Genomic DNA, 13,450 nt, shown 5'->3' on the forward strand with positions numbered 1-13,450 from the left:
CCCCCCCCCCCCACCGTCTCTCCTCTCTCTCTCTCTTTCTCTCTCTCTCTCTCCAACACCTATCCCTCAGGGTTGACTTCTGCTCAACTCCTCTGAGTTCCTCCCTTTTTCCGTCCCCTTTCCTGTTCCATGGTCTTTCCCTTTCACTGCCTGCGCGCTTTCTTGGACTTCACTCTTCTCTTGGACTCTCTTGTCTTGTCTCTCCCACCGGAAGCTCTTTCTCGGTCTCTGGTGTTCCTTTCTCAGAGCCTCCTGTCTGGTTTCACGGACGCCGCGTCAGCTTGTCGCTCTCCGAGGATATTGATTACGGCCGGTCTTCTGCGGGCGGCGGGGTCGGGGTGGGGGGTTGGGAAGTTTTCTTCTGCTTCCGGCATCATTTCGGTTTCCTTTGAGCGGCTTTTCTCCCTTCGTGTTGGTCTCACGCTGCCCGTTAGAGGCTGCCTTCCATGTCTGGTTTTCCGTCCCTCTCCTCGTTCCCCGTACCCTCTGCCCGCTCGGGCACCCACTGCCATCTGTGCTAGTGCTTCTTTCCATTCATGGATTCATCGTCCCTCCCTCCAGCTCAGGAGGCGGCATCAGGGTAAGAGCTAATGTTGTCGGGGGCCGACCACCTGCCCTCCTGAGAGCGCTTCGTGTGTTAACCTACTAAGCCCCACGACGCCCGGGTGCTGTTGAGCCCATCCCTCCCCCTCCCGCGCCTTGGGTGTCCCGACTGTACGACAGGAGGGATTATTTATTTAACAGACACTCAGCGGCACTTACCGTAGGACAGGCCCCGTTCCGATACTCTCTGCGTTAGTTCCCACAACAGCCCTGGGAGGCGGGGGCCGTCGCCCACCCTCTCTTCCCGATGAGAACACCGAGGCCCAGAGGTGTCAGGTATCTCGTGTAAGGTTACACGACTGTGAGCGCCGGAGCTGGACTTGAACCTGGGCCCTCTGGCTCCAAAGCCTGCCTCGTCCACGGCCTCCCCCGTGGAGAAACAAGTGCGCATTAAAGGCCAAGATGGCGCCCATGGCGACAGGTGCTGACAGGGCCAGGGGGCAACAGCACCTGGGACTCGCGGTGCCACCCCGAGCCTCGGCACCGAGCCGCTCTCCTGGGGGACACGCCGGGGCCTGCCATCCGCCCCCTCCCACGGTCTCACTCCCTCTCGTCAGCTCTGGCCAGGTTGCCCTACTTCGCGCTGTCGCCAAGGCCTCTGTGGGCCCCCCTGGGGCTGGCTGTGGGGGTCTGCCTCTGGGATCTTGGGGGGGGGGGGGGGGGGGGGGCGCCGCGGGGGGGGGGGGGGGGGGTCTGGGGCTGGGACGCCGTGGGGGTCTGTGCTTAGGCGGGCCCTGGGTGACGGTGCTGGGGGCCCTGCTTCTCCTGCAGTGGAGTCGGGGGAGGATTATGTGAACGTCCTAGAGAGCGAGGAGAGTGCAGACGTGTCTCTGGGTGAGTGGCCGGTGCCCGCTGGGGTCCCCCCCTTCCCTCCCTCACCCTGCCGTGGCCCTCTTCCTGAGTGTCCTGCTCTCTCACCCTCCACGTGGCTGCCCCCCCCTTCTGCTCTGCCCCCTGCAGATGGGAGCCGGGAGTATGTGAACGTGTCCCAGGAGCTGCCGCCCATGGCTAAGACCGAGCCTGGTGTGTGCTGGGCTGGGAGAGGGGATGGGGGGGGGCGGGGGCGGCGGAATCTCTGGGAGCCTGCGGGGTGAGGGCCGTCGGGGAAGGGGGGACAGGGACTGTCTGTGAGCTGAAGACCTCCCTCCCTCCCCTCCCAGCCATCCTGAGCTCCCAGAAGGTGGAGGATGAAGACGACGAAGAGGAAGAGGGAGCTCCAGATTATGAGAATCTGTAGAGGCTTAACTGAGGGTCCGGTGAGAGGCCCCGCCCGCCCCACCCTGCCCCCCCTCAGCCCTATCCTCCAACTCCTTCGGGGAGCCCTCTGAGCCCCGCTGACCTCCTGACTTCACAACTCCTCCCTTCCCCTGCCCTCTCGTTTCAGCGCGAAGCCATGCCTGTCCTGGAACCAACCTCGCCTGGGAGCCCCGAGTTGGGCAGCTGGCAGGACTCGGGGGGGGGGGTCCCAGTGGCCCCCGCCCTGACTCCAGCCTGACATCCGTCTGAGACTCTCCCCCCTAACTTATTGTCACTTTGGGGTCCAGCCTCTGTGCCCCCAACACTGCACCTTCTGACGCAGCTGAGAATGAACTACCCCGGCCCCAGCCCTATTCTGCAGTAGAATAAAGGCTGACGTGGTCTGTAACGCTCTTGCTTTTGGGGGGCCTGGTGGGTGGGAGTCCGTGTGAGGGGGGGCTGTGCCCGAGCGCCCGTGTGGGAGTGTGTGTGTGTGTGTGTGTGTGTGTGTGCACGAGCCTGTGTGTGTGTCTAGGGGTCTCCATCCCCCACCCCGGGGCCGCTGCGCTCTGGAAGGTCCTGACCAGGTACTGGGAGTGGCCTAACGGTGGCAGGGACACAGCTCTGGCACTCCGGCGTGAGGCAAGTCCAACCTAAGCTGCCACTTCTGGGCTTCGGTGCATCCCCCCATGAGACAGTCCATGGACACGGCTGGGATGATGGGAGGGCAGGGCCGGGGGGAGCCCCGGGTGGCGGGTGGATGCCTAGAACAAGACTGCTTCCCCCTGCCCCGCCCTGCCCTCAGTTTCTCCATCTTTAAAACAAGGGGATGGACTGGACCCCGGGCAACTGAAAGGTAATGTGCAGTGCAGCCTTTCCTGACCCTGGTGTGCAGATGATTCCCTTGGAGGTCTGGCTAAAATGCAGATTCCGAATGAGTAGGTCTGGGATGGGGCCTGAGAGTCTGCGTTTCAAAAGAGCTACCAGAGGCTTCTGACAGCTCTGTTACGAGAACCACACTTTGAGCAGCTTCTGGTGGATGCCTCGGTCACTGTGACTGGCTCTGCTCTGGGCATGTAACCTAACCCGGGCCCCTGAGGACCGGCCCTGGGATTTGGGCAGGAAGTGTCTGGAAGGCGAAGCTCTTCTTGTTCATGGCAGTTGGTAAGCTGGAAGAATATATTCCTAGAGCCCCTACTTGGAGAGCCTGCCCGAGAATGAAGGCGATGTGGAGGACAGAATGGTCCAGAGGTGGACAGGGCCAGCTTCCTGTTGGAGTCCGAATTCCTGGATCCAGGCACACCTGAAGCGAGACACCCCCTCCAGCTTCCCAGTTACGTGGGCCAATAAATTCCCAGTTGTCTTCAACCGGCTTGACTTGGGGTTTCTGTTGCATACAACAAAGTAGCCCAGAGTAATGCACAGAGTTGTCGGCGTCCTCTGTGGGCTTCAAAGGCAATAGTAACAACTTATCTTCAAGCATCCGCCATGTTTCCATGCTTATCGCATTTAATCACTGCCATTCCCCTCTGAGCAGTTTACTGGGGGTATCCCCATTCACAGGTGGGGAAACGGGCCCAGAGAGAAGCGATTTGCTCAAAGGCACACAGCCAAAGTGGTAAATCCGGGATTCCATCCGCAGCTGTTGGCCTCTGGAGTCCCTGCTGCCTACGTCCTTGCTCTGGCTGGTCGTCCAAAGTGCCGGCTGCTCTCCAAGGGAGGCTTGCAAAGGCCCGATTGGAGAAGTGGGGGAGGGAGGCCTGGGGAGAGGGCTGGACAGGCTGGACGTCAGCAGGCAGAGATTATTTGGAAGAAACAGACAAGGGAAGAGGCACCTTTGTGCTTGGGCACAGAAGGAACAGAAAGTTTATCAAAAGGTATGTTCGTACAAGCACCTTGGAGAACAATCTAGCAGCATCAGTAAGGCTGGAGATGGTGGGTCCCTTTACCTAGCAAATTCCTGGGTATAAACCCTGAGTGAATAGCCCACGGGCTGAGGGGGCGGGTCCCAGAGGCTGGGGCGGCCTTGGCCTTGCGACGGCGATGGGCAGGGGTGGACAGAGGCCATCACTGGGAGACTGGGTGGAGCACTTATAGCCCAGTCACACTGTGGGTGGATGCGCCCCAGCAGGTAAAAGTGAACGCGCCGGGGGAGCACCTGTCAGCGCAGATAAACATCACCAAGGGAATATGGAGTGAGAAAAGGAAAACCACTTGTTTTATTTATATGAAGTTGAAAGCCTGAAAACGGGTATTATCTGGTTCAAGGATACACACGTACGCGAGATAGGCAAAGCGACGAGGAATACCAAGTCCAGGGGAGAGGCAACCATGCGGCAGAGTATGCGGAATGGCTGGGGAGGCATTCAGGAAGGCCTCGGCGATATGTGTACTGTCTTAATCTTAAGCAGGGTTGGGTTTGCAAGCGTCTGAAATATTATTCTCTTAAGTGTTTGCATATCTGAGCGATTTCATAATAGAGGCCAAGGCTCAAGGAGGGCATGGGTGGGGGCAGGGGTTAGGGTCGTTTTAAGAGACTGTAAGCAGGCTGAGGGTCACGGATCTGTCTGGGCCAAGTGGGTGAGTTGCATATGATGTTCCAGCCGCAGGAGCAGCATGTGCGAAGGCCCTGAGGTGGGAGCAGAGAGAAGGCTGTTGGGAATATGTACAGGAAAGGTGGTGGTAGGCTGGCTAAAGAAGGAGGGACAATGGAGAGAGGTGGTAGAATGAGATGCTCGAGAGGCCGAAGCAAGAGGCGTGGTGACAGCCCTGCATTGTGAGGCAAGGAGAAGTCCAAGGTGACTCCGGTCCATTTCTTGGTGGACTGGGGATAGGGGCATTCCCTGAGGCACGAAGCACCTTCCCATTTTTGCTTCTTGGACCAGCAAGAACATGTGGCTTTGCTTCCACCAGTCGATGAGCCAGGCAGGAAAGACAGTCAATGCAATGTCTGTGGGGCCGGGGCTGGGGTATCTGGGCCCACCGGGGTGGCCAGTGGAAAGAATCTCCTGGAAGCTGGGGAGCAGAAATAAATTTTTTTTTTCTTGAAGTCTGTTGTCGGAGGAAAGATCGATGTAGTGATAAGAGAGCGTGTTCTCTGGAATCGCTGGGGGAGACATCTGGGTGCTTCTAGAAGCCATCGCTAGGCAACAGCTCTCTTGATTTGGGTTCTCTCGGAGGCAGTCCTTGAGGTGAGAGTCCTAGTGCAAGTGGTTTATTTGGGAGGTGATCCCAAAACACTAGCAGAGGAGTAGGGGAGTGAGACAGGAAGAAGAAGGCGTCCAACAAGGGTGCATTATAAAGCCAGTTACTATTGGGCCCTGGGGCACGGTCCTGTGACAGCACGGTGGGAGCCAGCCAGAGCATGTGGGTGACACCAGAGCACGTGGGTGTAGGCCAGGCCGTCCTGGGGAGGGAGAGGGGGTACTTCCACATCTCTGCCCAGGAGTCCCCACACCTAATTCTCCAGAACTTTTGCCTTCCGGTGGCCAAAGCAATCCTTGAGCCAACGAAGGTAGGTGTCGGCAGCAGCCGCTCAGGCCAGGACTCACTGACAGTGACGGCTTGGGCTCTTTGTGCTGTTCGGTGTTGTTTTTCCCCAAACGCATCTTGTGGCCTCTGAATCCTGGGGGAAGCTTCTCAAGAAAGAATTCCGTGGTCGGGAGCGCCGGGGAAAAGCAGCGTTCTCTCATGCTCCCTTGCAGAGACGAAACGCACGGTAGGAAGTTCATGGCTGGGGAGAGATCCTGGGATAAAATAATCTGTTTCTCTTTGCCTAATCTGGTATTTCCCAAACTTCTTTGACTTCGGGGGTGGGGGGAAGTTATTATTAGCAATCTGCAGACCATCTTATAACCTCCAAAGAGGGAATTTTTTGTTTTCGCCTTCCTAGCGTCCATTCCTTCTTCCAACGCCGCGCCGCCATCGGATTTGTTCCCACGGCTTCGCTTGGATGCTTGGGATTGGCTGCGCAGGAGACCCAAGATGGCCAACCGTTATCTCCCACCCCCTGGCCCAGTAATTGGTTGATATTGGAACACGTGGCCCAATTCAGGCCAATGAGACACGTTCCTAAGACTTTGGGTGGAACTCCTGGCAAAGAGAAGCTCTTCAGGCCCTGGGCGTGCGGCCGGGGAGGGGGAGGTCTCTGCTTGCAGGGTTTGCAGGCTTCCGTTGTGCAAACCTGTGCGTGAAGGCACCACAGAGGCAAGCAGAGGACAGAAATGGAAATAGAAAAGTGGAATTCTGATCGCCCCCCTAAGCACCCAGATCAGTGTTCCTGAAGCCATTACTTCTTGAGGAGCCAATCGACTTTTTTATGTGTGTGCTTAGGCTAATTTGAGCCAGGCTGTCTGTCACTTGCAGAAGAAAGAGTTCTAACATCACCATGGCTGCTGTCATGTCCACCAAATCGTGACCACCATCAGGCCACCCTGGTCTAATGATGAGCACCTAGTAACCCATGTGAGAAAACTCCAGACTCACCTGTTCCCTCACCCTCCACCTCTTCTAACTGCTTCTCAGAGACACCCCGGAGGAGACTTTAAGGCAGGTGGCCCATCTGTCCCAGGCACCCCTCCCTCGTGCGTGCCCCGCAACCCATTCCCCCGCTTTGATCCCTTCAGGAAAATCTCTCCAGGTTTTCCTTACTTCTGCTTCGTTTACTTGGTATTCTTAGTCTCGGAGCTGATAAGCAACGATTCCAGAAAGAGGACCACGTTTGGTGATAAGCGCACAGGAATACAAGGGAGGAGACTTCGTTTTAGTCCCGACTCCGCCACTAGATTTCTGAACTTTGGGAACCTTTGAGGATGTTGGACCTCAGTTGTAAAACCTTCTCATTCTGAGGTCCATAGCCCCAAAAGGTGTCCCCAGAAATAGAAGGAGGGGATCCCTGGTTGCTGAGAAGGTAGGAAACGATCAGGGGTGGCTGGAGTCAGAGGCCTGAATATTATCACCACCTTCTAGCTTCTCTTCAGCCCTCCTTTCTCTAACGCCTCCATTTGTAGGCTCCCGTTGTGTGGTCACATGACAGCTCTAGCAGCTCCAGAGACCAGGTGCCTCTGGGTTCCCAGCCTGGGGAGCGCGCTGTCTGAGCATCTCCAGCAAAAGCCCTACACTACTCTAACTGCCCTAGCTTGGGGCACGTGACTCCCTGAACCAGGTGCTGGCCGGGACAATGCCGTGTGCTGGCTGACTTAGGCCTGTGTCATATGCTGCACCCCCAATTCTGAGGCACTGGAGGTGGGAAGGCTCCCAGACTTCGGGGCTGTTGCTGATAGAAAGGAGGACGGCTCTTGAGACGCACTTGTGTCACACTCATCATTTCAGTGAGTCTCACTACACTCCTGTCTGTGTAAGGTATGAGGAGCCCTCCTTGCAGAAAAGAAAACAGGTTCACGGAGGTTAAGTGATTTGCTTAAGGTCCCACAGCACATTCCACAGTTATTTATGGAAGCACAGCCTACTTTGGGGTGGGGGAAGGGAGGCTATGTTCTGGTTAAAAGTGAGACTTTTACCAAAAGGAGAAAACAAAGAGTCAAACCAAAAGAGAAATTTCACAGAGTAAATTGTGCTCTGCACAGGGACTTTTGCGAGAACTCTGGGAAATAAGGCTCTCTCTGTCTGTCTGTCTGTCTTCTGGGACCAGTCAACAGGGAGGACATGAGCCTGGAGCTGCCAGAGACCACGATGGGAAGGGCACCCAAGAGAGAGAAGGCAGCATAGAGGTGAGCAGTGCCATGTCGGGGAGACAGGTTCTTGGGAATGTGGGTTGAGGTCCTGGATCCATTTGTGCCTGAAACTGCATCCACCCAAGAACTGTTCAGTTATTTGAGTTTATTAACATGCTTCCCTCACTTGGCTCAGCTCCATCCAGCTGGGTTTCTGTCATTTGCAAATGAAAGGGCCCTGACTCATCTAGACAGGATGCTGTGGAGCATCGACTTCAACAGGCCCACCTTCAGGCACCTGTGTATGCCACGCCATGCCACACACTTCACATATGTTTGACCCTCACCGTGACCCCGCATACGTTCTTCTCATGACCACCCTTGGACAAATGAGGAAGCTGAGGCTCACAGGGGGCAGGTGGCCAGACCAAGCAGGGTGTTGGCGCTCCCTACCTGAGCAGCCAGGCTACCCCTCCTCCCAAGTGCCTCCTCTGTCCCTGAGCAGGGTGGGCAGCTGAGTCCACTCAGAGCACACCAGCTGGACATCTCCAGGGGTTGCTGGCTCTGGGGCTGCAGGGGCTGGGCCTGAACACAGTCCCTTTTCTCGAGGACACAGGGCTTCATGAGCCCAGTGGGTGCACGCGTGCAGCATCTGCGGCCCCGTGGGGGCTCCAAGAAAGAGGGGGAAGTGGGGCTTCTGGTCTCCTCCCCCTGGGCCCCTCTGGGGGCGTGTTTGGGTCCCTGTCCCCAGCTGCCTCCCTGTGCACCTGAGCGGGCCTCTGAGCTTTCCTCACCCTCTCCCACCTGGCTCCCACACTCACCAGTTTCCTTTCTGTTTCCGGATGCCCCCAACACCTCGTGCCTCCCACCCGACACCGACTGACTCCCTCTCCCACTTGCCACTTTCAGTTTTGCCTCAGCCTCAGAATCTTGGCCTCCGCTCATGTCTCCCTGCGGGTCTGTGTCTCTGCGGCACCCCTCCCCTTTCTGGCTCTCTCTCTCCACCTGTGTCTCCCCATCTCTGCCTGTCTCCCTCTGTTGCTCATCTGTCTCGGGAGCGCTGTCTCTCATCTGTCTCTCTGTCTCTGATCGTCTCTGTCCTCTCGGTGTCTCTGTCTCTCTCATCTCTCTGTGGCTCTCTGTCTCTCTCTGTGATCTCTCTCTCATTCTCTGTCTCCCTCCTCCTCTCCCTGCCCCTCCCTCCCCACATCCTGAGTTGTCTTTGGGGAACCGGAAATTTGGGGGATTAGAGAGATACTGGGAGGCTCAGCTGCTGCGGCCTAGAGATAATGCGTGGGGAGGGGGGCTGGGGCTGGATGGGGGTGGGGGAGCCCAGAATCCCCTGCGTCTTCCTCCTACCCTCTGTGTGGTGCACACCGAGACAGAGGAATCATGTCCCCTTTTTGGGCCTCAGTGCCCCCTTCTGTGGACTGGGCCTGATGAGCGAGCTCCCTCACAGGGTTGGTGCGAGAAGTCAATCAAGCAGCCTGGCCAGAGCAGGGAGGGGCTCAGGGGGCTTGGGGATGAGGGACAGGAGGGAGGGCACATGCAGGGGAGCCTGAGGGTGAGGCTGGCTGGGGCTGTGAGGGACTGAGAGCAGGGGGGCTCCCAGGTGCTCCTGAGCCGTCCATTCCTCTCCCTTTACCTCATTCTCTTCCATCTCTGCCCTGGGGGGGGGGGGGGGGAGGAGCTTCTGTGTTTAACTGCTTTAATCCTGTGAGGTGGGTACTGTTACCAACTTTATTTTACAGATGGGGAAACTGGGCACAGAGAGGTTGAGTGACCCACCCAAGGTCACACAGCTAGGAATCCTCCACGTGCCAGGACTCTGAAGGAGACGGGTGGTCGCCACAGTCCGGATGTGCCATAGATGTGCCACTTCGTGCAGAGGCAGCATGAACTCGCCTTAAATCCCCTGGGGAGACAAAGTCGTTTTCTTCTCAGTGATTCTGGTTACAGACAGAGGCTCTTTTGGGTGCTGCCCTTTGACACCGTGAAACCCTCGCTGCTCTGCCTTCCTCCCCACAGAGGGAGAAAACCTCAAGCTCGGCGCCCCGAGCAGGCAGCTCTATGGAATATCATTTGATTTGGTTTGGCTGGGTTTGTTTTAACTTAGGGCAAGCAACACTGGTTTTCCATTTCTTTGTCTTGGAAATGAATTTCAGTTTAAAAAGGAAGTCATTTTGGGGCGCCTGGGTGGCTCAGTCGGTTAAACGTCTGCCTTTGGCTCAGGTCATGATCCTGCGGTCTGGGGATCGAGCCCCGCATCGGGCTCCCTGCTCCGCGGGGAGTTTGCTTCTCTCTCTGCCTCTGCCTCTCCCCGAGCTCATGCTCTCTCTCGCTCTCTCTTGCTTTCTCTCAAATAAAAATAAAATCTTAAAAAATAAAAAATAAATAAAATAAAAAGGAAGTCATTTTAAAGAGCACTAATAAGAAAATCGGCTCGGGCAGCTATGGCTGTGGTAGGAAGTCCTACGTGTGGATCCAGGATGGAGTCTTAGGAAACCCAGAGAAACTGAGGACCCTTTAGTGGCTCTGCCGTGTCCTTCCCAGCCAGGCTCACGGCCTGCCCTAGACCACACGGCCTGTCGGTGGCCGGGCTGGGACTCTAGCAGCCACCGCACAGGCTGTGGGAGGATTGCCGTGGCACTGGAGCCTGAGAACCCGTCCAGCTCCTTCGGAGTTCCTGGGAGCAAGCATTAGACACCAACGGGGGCTGTCTGATGCAGAGATTCCCTGGCGGGGGAGCCAGGCCCGGAGGATCATGGGAGAAGGCTAAGGGGGCTTGGACGCCCAGCAGCAAGTGAGGGGATGGTCCTCTGAGCAGGAGGCTAGTGCTGCCAGGGTGCCCAGACACCCCCGGCCCAGCCAGCAAGCCACTGGCTTGACCCCCAGCTGTCCCTCCCAGGCCCCACACCCATGTCCAGACTGCCCAAAGGTTGGGGAGCAGGTTCTCCCCATAGAGGAAGCAGGGCCCAGAGCCGTCCCATGCCCCAGTAAGACCCCTGACCTGGGAGTCAGGCACCCCTCACCTCCATACCCAACTCCTGCTCAGCCCTGGGCTTGCTTGGAGCTCCTTCCCTGCTCTGGGCCTCAGTACATCCATCTGCCGAGTGGGGGACGGGGCCCAGGCAGATCAGTGTTTTTTAAATCATGCCAAGGAGCTAATTCAGAGATTCAGCAGCTATTGATGTGTGGAGGCAAATACAAGAGTTTGAGGGGTGTCTGTTGACTCTAGGAAAATACAGTTTATTTTTCAATTTTTTTTTTTTGGTCATAAAAGAGAATGATACATTTGAATTCACAAAGCAAATTTATGCCAATAGGAGACTGGGCTTTATCTGTTTCTTGCACACAGGGCTGCTGAGAACATTTGAGCCATCCTCCCCGCCAGAGGCTCCCGAGTCAGGCCTGCCTGCCCCTGCCCACTGCACACCCGCCAGGCCTGCCCCTGCCTCCAGGTCCCTACCCTCCCTCTCCCTCCACCTGGAGCTCTCGCACATGCTTACAGGCCCCCAGGCTTCTGTCACTGGGATCTCAGATGAAGTTCCCCTTCTCGGAGCCCTTCCGGTCCGTTCCCTGTAATCTCGCGCCCTCCCAGTCACCCTGTGTCCTGTAACCCCATTGAATTGGTATCGTCAAAGCCGATCTTCTCATGCATTCAGCTTCTGTCCTTGTCCTCCCCAGACTGGGAGCTCCCCACTCATCTCTGTCGCTCCAGGGCCTGGAGCTTGGCTCGCCTGGTAAGTGTTGTCGAATGAACGAAGTAAAAGAGAGCTTAAGACAAGCCTGTCATGACAAGTTTCCCCACGGTCCTTGTTGTCCAAGCAAGTGGTGCGTGCCCGGCCCCTGGGGGGGTGGGTGGGGGGAAGCACTGTCTACAGGAGAGATTGCAAACCGGTGGCCTGCCACAGCGTTTAATTTTTCTTTTTATTGTGGTAAAAAACACACACGCACATAACAGAAAATTCAACCATCTAGCCATTTCTCAGGGTGCAGCTGAATCATGTTAAGAAGTATATTCACATCGTTGTGCAACAGATCTCCAGAATGTTTTCTTCTTGCAAAACGAAAACTCAGTATGCATTAAACAACACCTTCCCGTGTCCCCCTCCCCCAGCCCCGGGCAGCCACCCTTCTACTTTCTGTTTCTATGCGTTTGACAACTTTAGGGACCTCATATAATTGGAATCGTGTACTATTTGTCTTTTTGGGGCTTGTTTATTTCGCTTAGCATGTCCCCGAGATTCATCCATGTTGTAGCAGGTGACACGGTTTCCTTCCTTGCTAAGGCTGAATCCTATTCCAGTGTGTACGTATACACCACATTTTGTGTATCCATTCATCCTTTGGTGGACTCTTAGGGTTGCTTCTACCCCTCGGCTGTTGTGAATAATGCTGTTATAAACATGGGTGTGCAAATATCCCTTCCAGACTCTGCTTTCAATTCTTTTGGGTAGGTACACAAAGTGGCATTGCTAGATCACTATGGTAATGCTATTTTTCTTTTTCTTTTTCTTTTTTTTTTTTAGGAAGGGCATACTATTTTCCATAGTGGCTGCACCATTTTACATTCCTACCCACAGGGCAGAAGGGTTCCAATTCCTCTGCATCCGTGCCAACTCTTGTTATTTTCTACTTCTTTATGGTAGTCATTGTATATGTGGTGATATCTCTTTGTGGTTTTAATTGGCATTTGCCTAATGAATGATGTTGAGCGTCTTTTCCTTTTGAAAAAATATTTTATTTATTTATTTATTTATTTATTTATTTAGCGTGCAGGTGGTTAGGTAAGGGCCAGATGGAAAGGGAGAGAAAGAATGTCAAGCAGACTCCATGCTGAGCATGGAGCCCATTGTGGGGCTTGATCTCATGACCCTGAGATCATGACCTGAGCCAAAATCAAGAGCCAGATGCTCAACCGACTGAGCCATCCAGGTGCCCCTGAACACCTTTTTATGTGCATTTTGCCATTTGTGTATTGTCTTTGGAGAAATGTCTATTCAAATTCTTTGCCCATTTTTATTTTTATTTTTTTTAAAGATTTATTTATTTATTTGAGAGAGAGAATGAGATAGAGAGAGAGAACATGAGAGGGGGGAGGGTCAGAAGGAGAAGCAGACTCCCCGCTGAGCAGGGAGCCCGATGCGGGACTCGATCCCGGGACTCCAGGATCATGACCTGAGCCGAAGGCAGTCGCCCAACCAACTGAGCCACCCAGGTGCCCTTTTTGCCCATTTTTAAAATCTAGTTTTTTGGGTTTTTTGTTGTTGACTTGTAGGAGCTCTTCACATATATTTTGGATATTAACGCCTTTTCAGATATATGATCTGCAGATATTTTCTACTATTTTTTAAAAAAGATTTTTATTTATTTGAGACAGAGAGAGAGAGCACAAGCGGGAGAGGGGGAGAGGGAGAGGGAGAAGGCTACCTTCTGAGCAGGGAGCCCGACATGGGGCTCGATCCCAGGACCCCGGCGTCACGACCAGAGCCCAAGGCAGACCCTTAACCATCTGAGCCACCCAGGCGCCCTGATCTTAATCCATTTTTTAAAAATTTTTATTGTTATGTTAATCACCATCCATTACATCATTACTTTTTGATGTAGTGTTCCATGATTCATTGTTTGTGCATAACACCCAGTGCTCCACGCAGGACGTGCCCTCTTTAATACCCATACCCAGGCTAACCCGTCCCCCCACCCCCCTCCCCTCTAGAACCCTCAGTTTGTTTTTCAGAGTCCATCGTCTCTCATGGTTCGTCTCCCCCTCCGACTTACTCCCCTTCATTCTTCCCCTCCTGCTATCTTCTTCTTTTTCTTAACATATGTTGCATTATTTGTTTCAGAAGTACAGATCTGTGATTCAACAGTCTTGCACAATTCACAGTGCTCACCATAGCACATACCCTCCCCAATGGCTATCACCCAGCCACCCC

At 54.9% G+C, this 13,450-nt stretch overlaps 1 protein-coding gene and 1 long non-coding RNA gene across 6 annotated transcripts in view; both read left to right on the forward strand.

Annotated features, from left to right (window-relative positions):
• Positions 1 to 2,248, forward strand: part of LAT (linker for activation of T cells) — a 4,216-nt gene extending 1,968 nt beyond the window's left edge. For 4 of the 5 annotated variants that reach the window (XM_073888191.1, XM_073888192.1, XM_025853827.2 and 1 more), the window contains 4 exons: positions 1,375 to 1,437; positions 1,564 to 1,626; positions 1,764 to 1,859; positions 1,988 to 2,248. In XM_073888191.1, the coding sequence (XP_073744292.1) occupies positions 1,375 to 1,437; positions 1,564 to 1,626; positions 1,764 to 1,840 (203 nt within the window). In that variant the 3' untranslated portion in view covers positions 1,841 to 1,859; positions 1,988 to 2,248. Of the gene's footprint in view, positions 1 to 8; positions 581 to 1,374; positions 1,438 to 1,563; positions 1,627 to 1,763; positions 1,860 to 1,987 lie in introns of those variants that run through there. The other variant, XM_025853829.2, reaches the window with a different exon arrangement.
• Positions 2,249 to 5,645: 3,397 nt separating this feature from the next.
• On the forward strand, positions 5,646 to 9,894 carry LOC112810300 (uncharacterized). The gene is made up of 3 exons (XR_003204799.2): positions 5,646 to 7,169; positions 7,490 to 7,568; positions 9,263 to 9,894. It is a non-coding gene; the product is annotated as an uncharacterized lncRNA (long non-coding RNA).
• The last annotated feature ends 3,556 nt before the right edge of the window (positions 9,895 to 13,450 follow it).

The sequence above is a fragment of the Callorhinus ursinus genome, unplaced genomic scaffold, assembly GCF_003265705.2.
Source record: "Callorhinus ursinus isolate GAN/ISIS: 27379988/994484 unplaced genomic scaffold, GSC_fseal_2.0 scaffold87, whole genome shotgun sequence".
NCBI classification, from domain to species: Eukaryota; Metazoa; Chordata; class Mammalia; order Carnivora; family Otariidae; genus Callorhinus; species Callorhinus ursinus.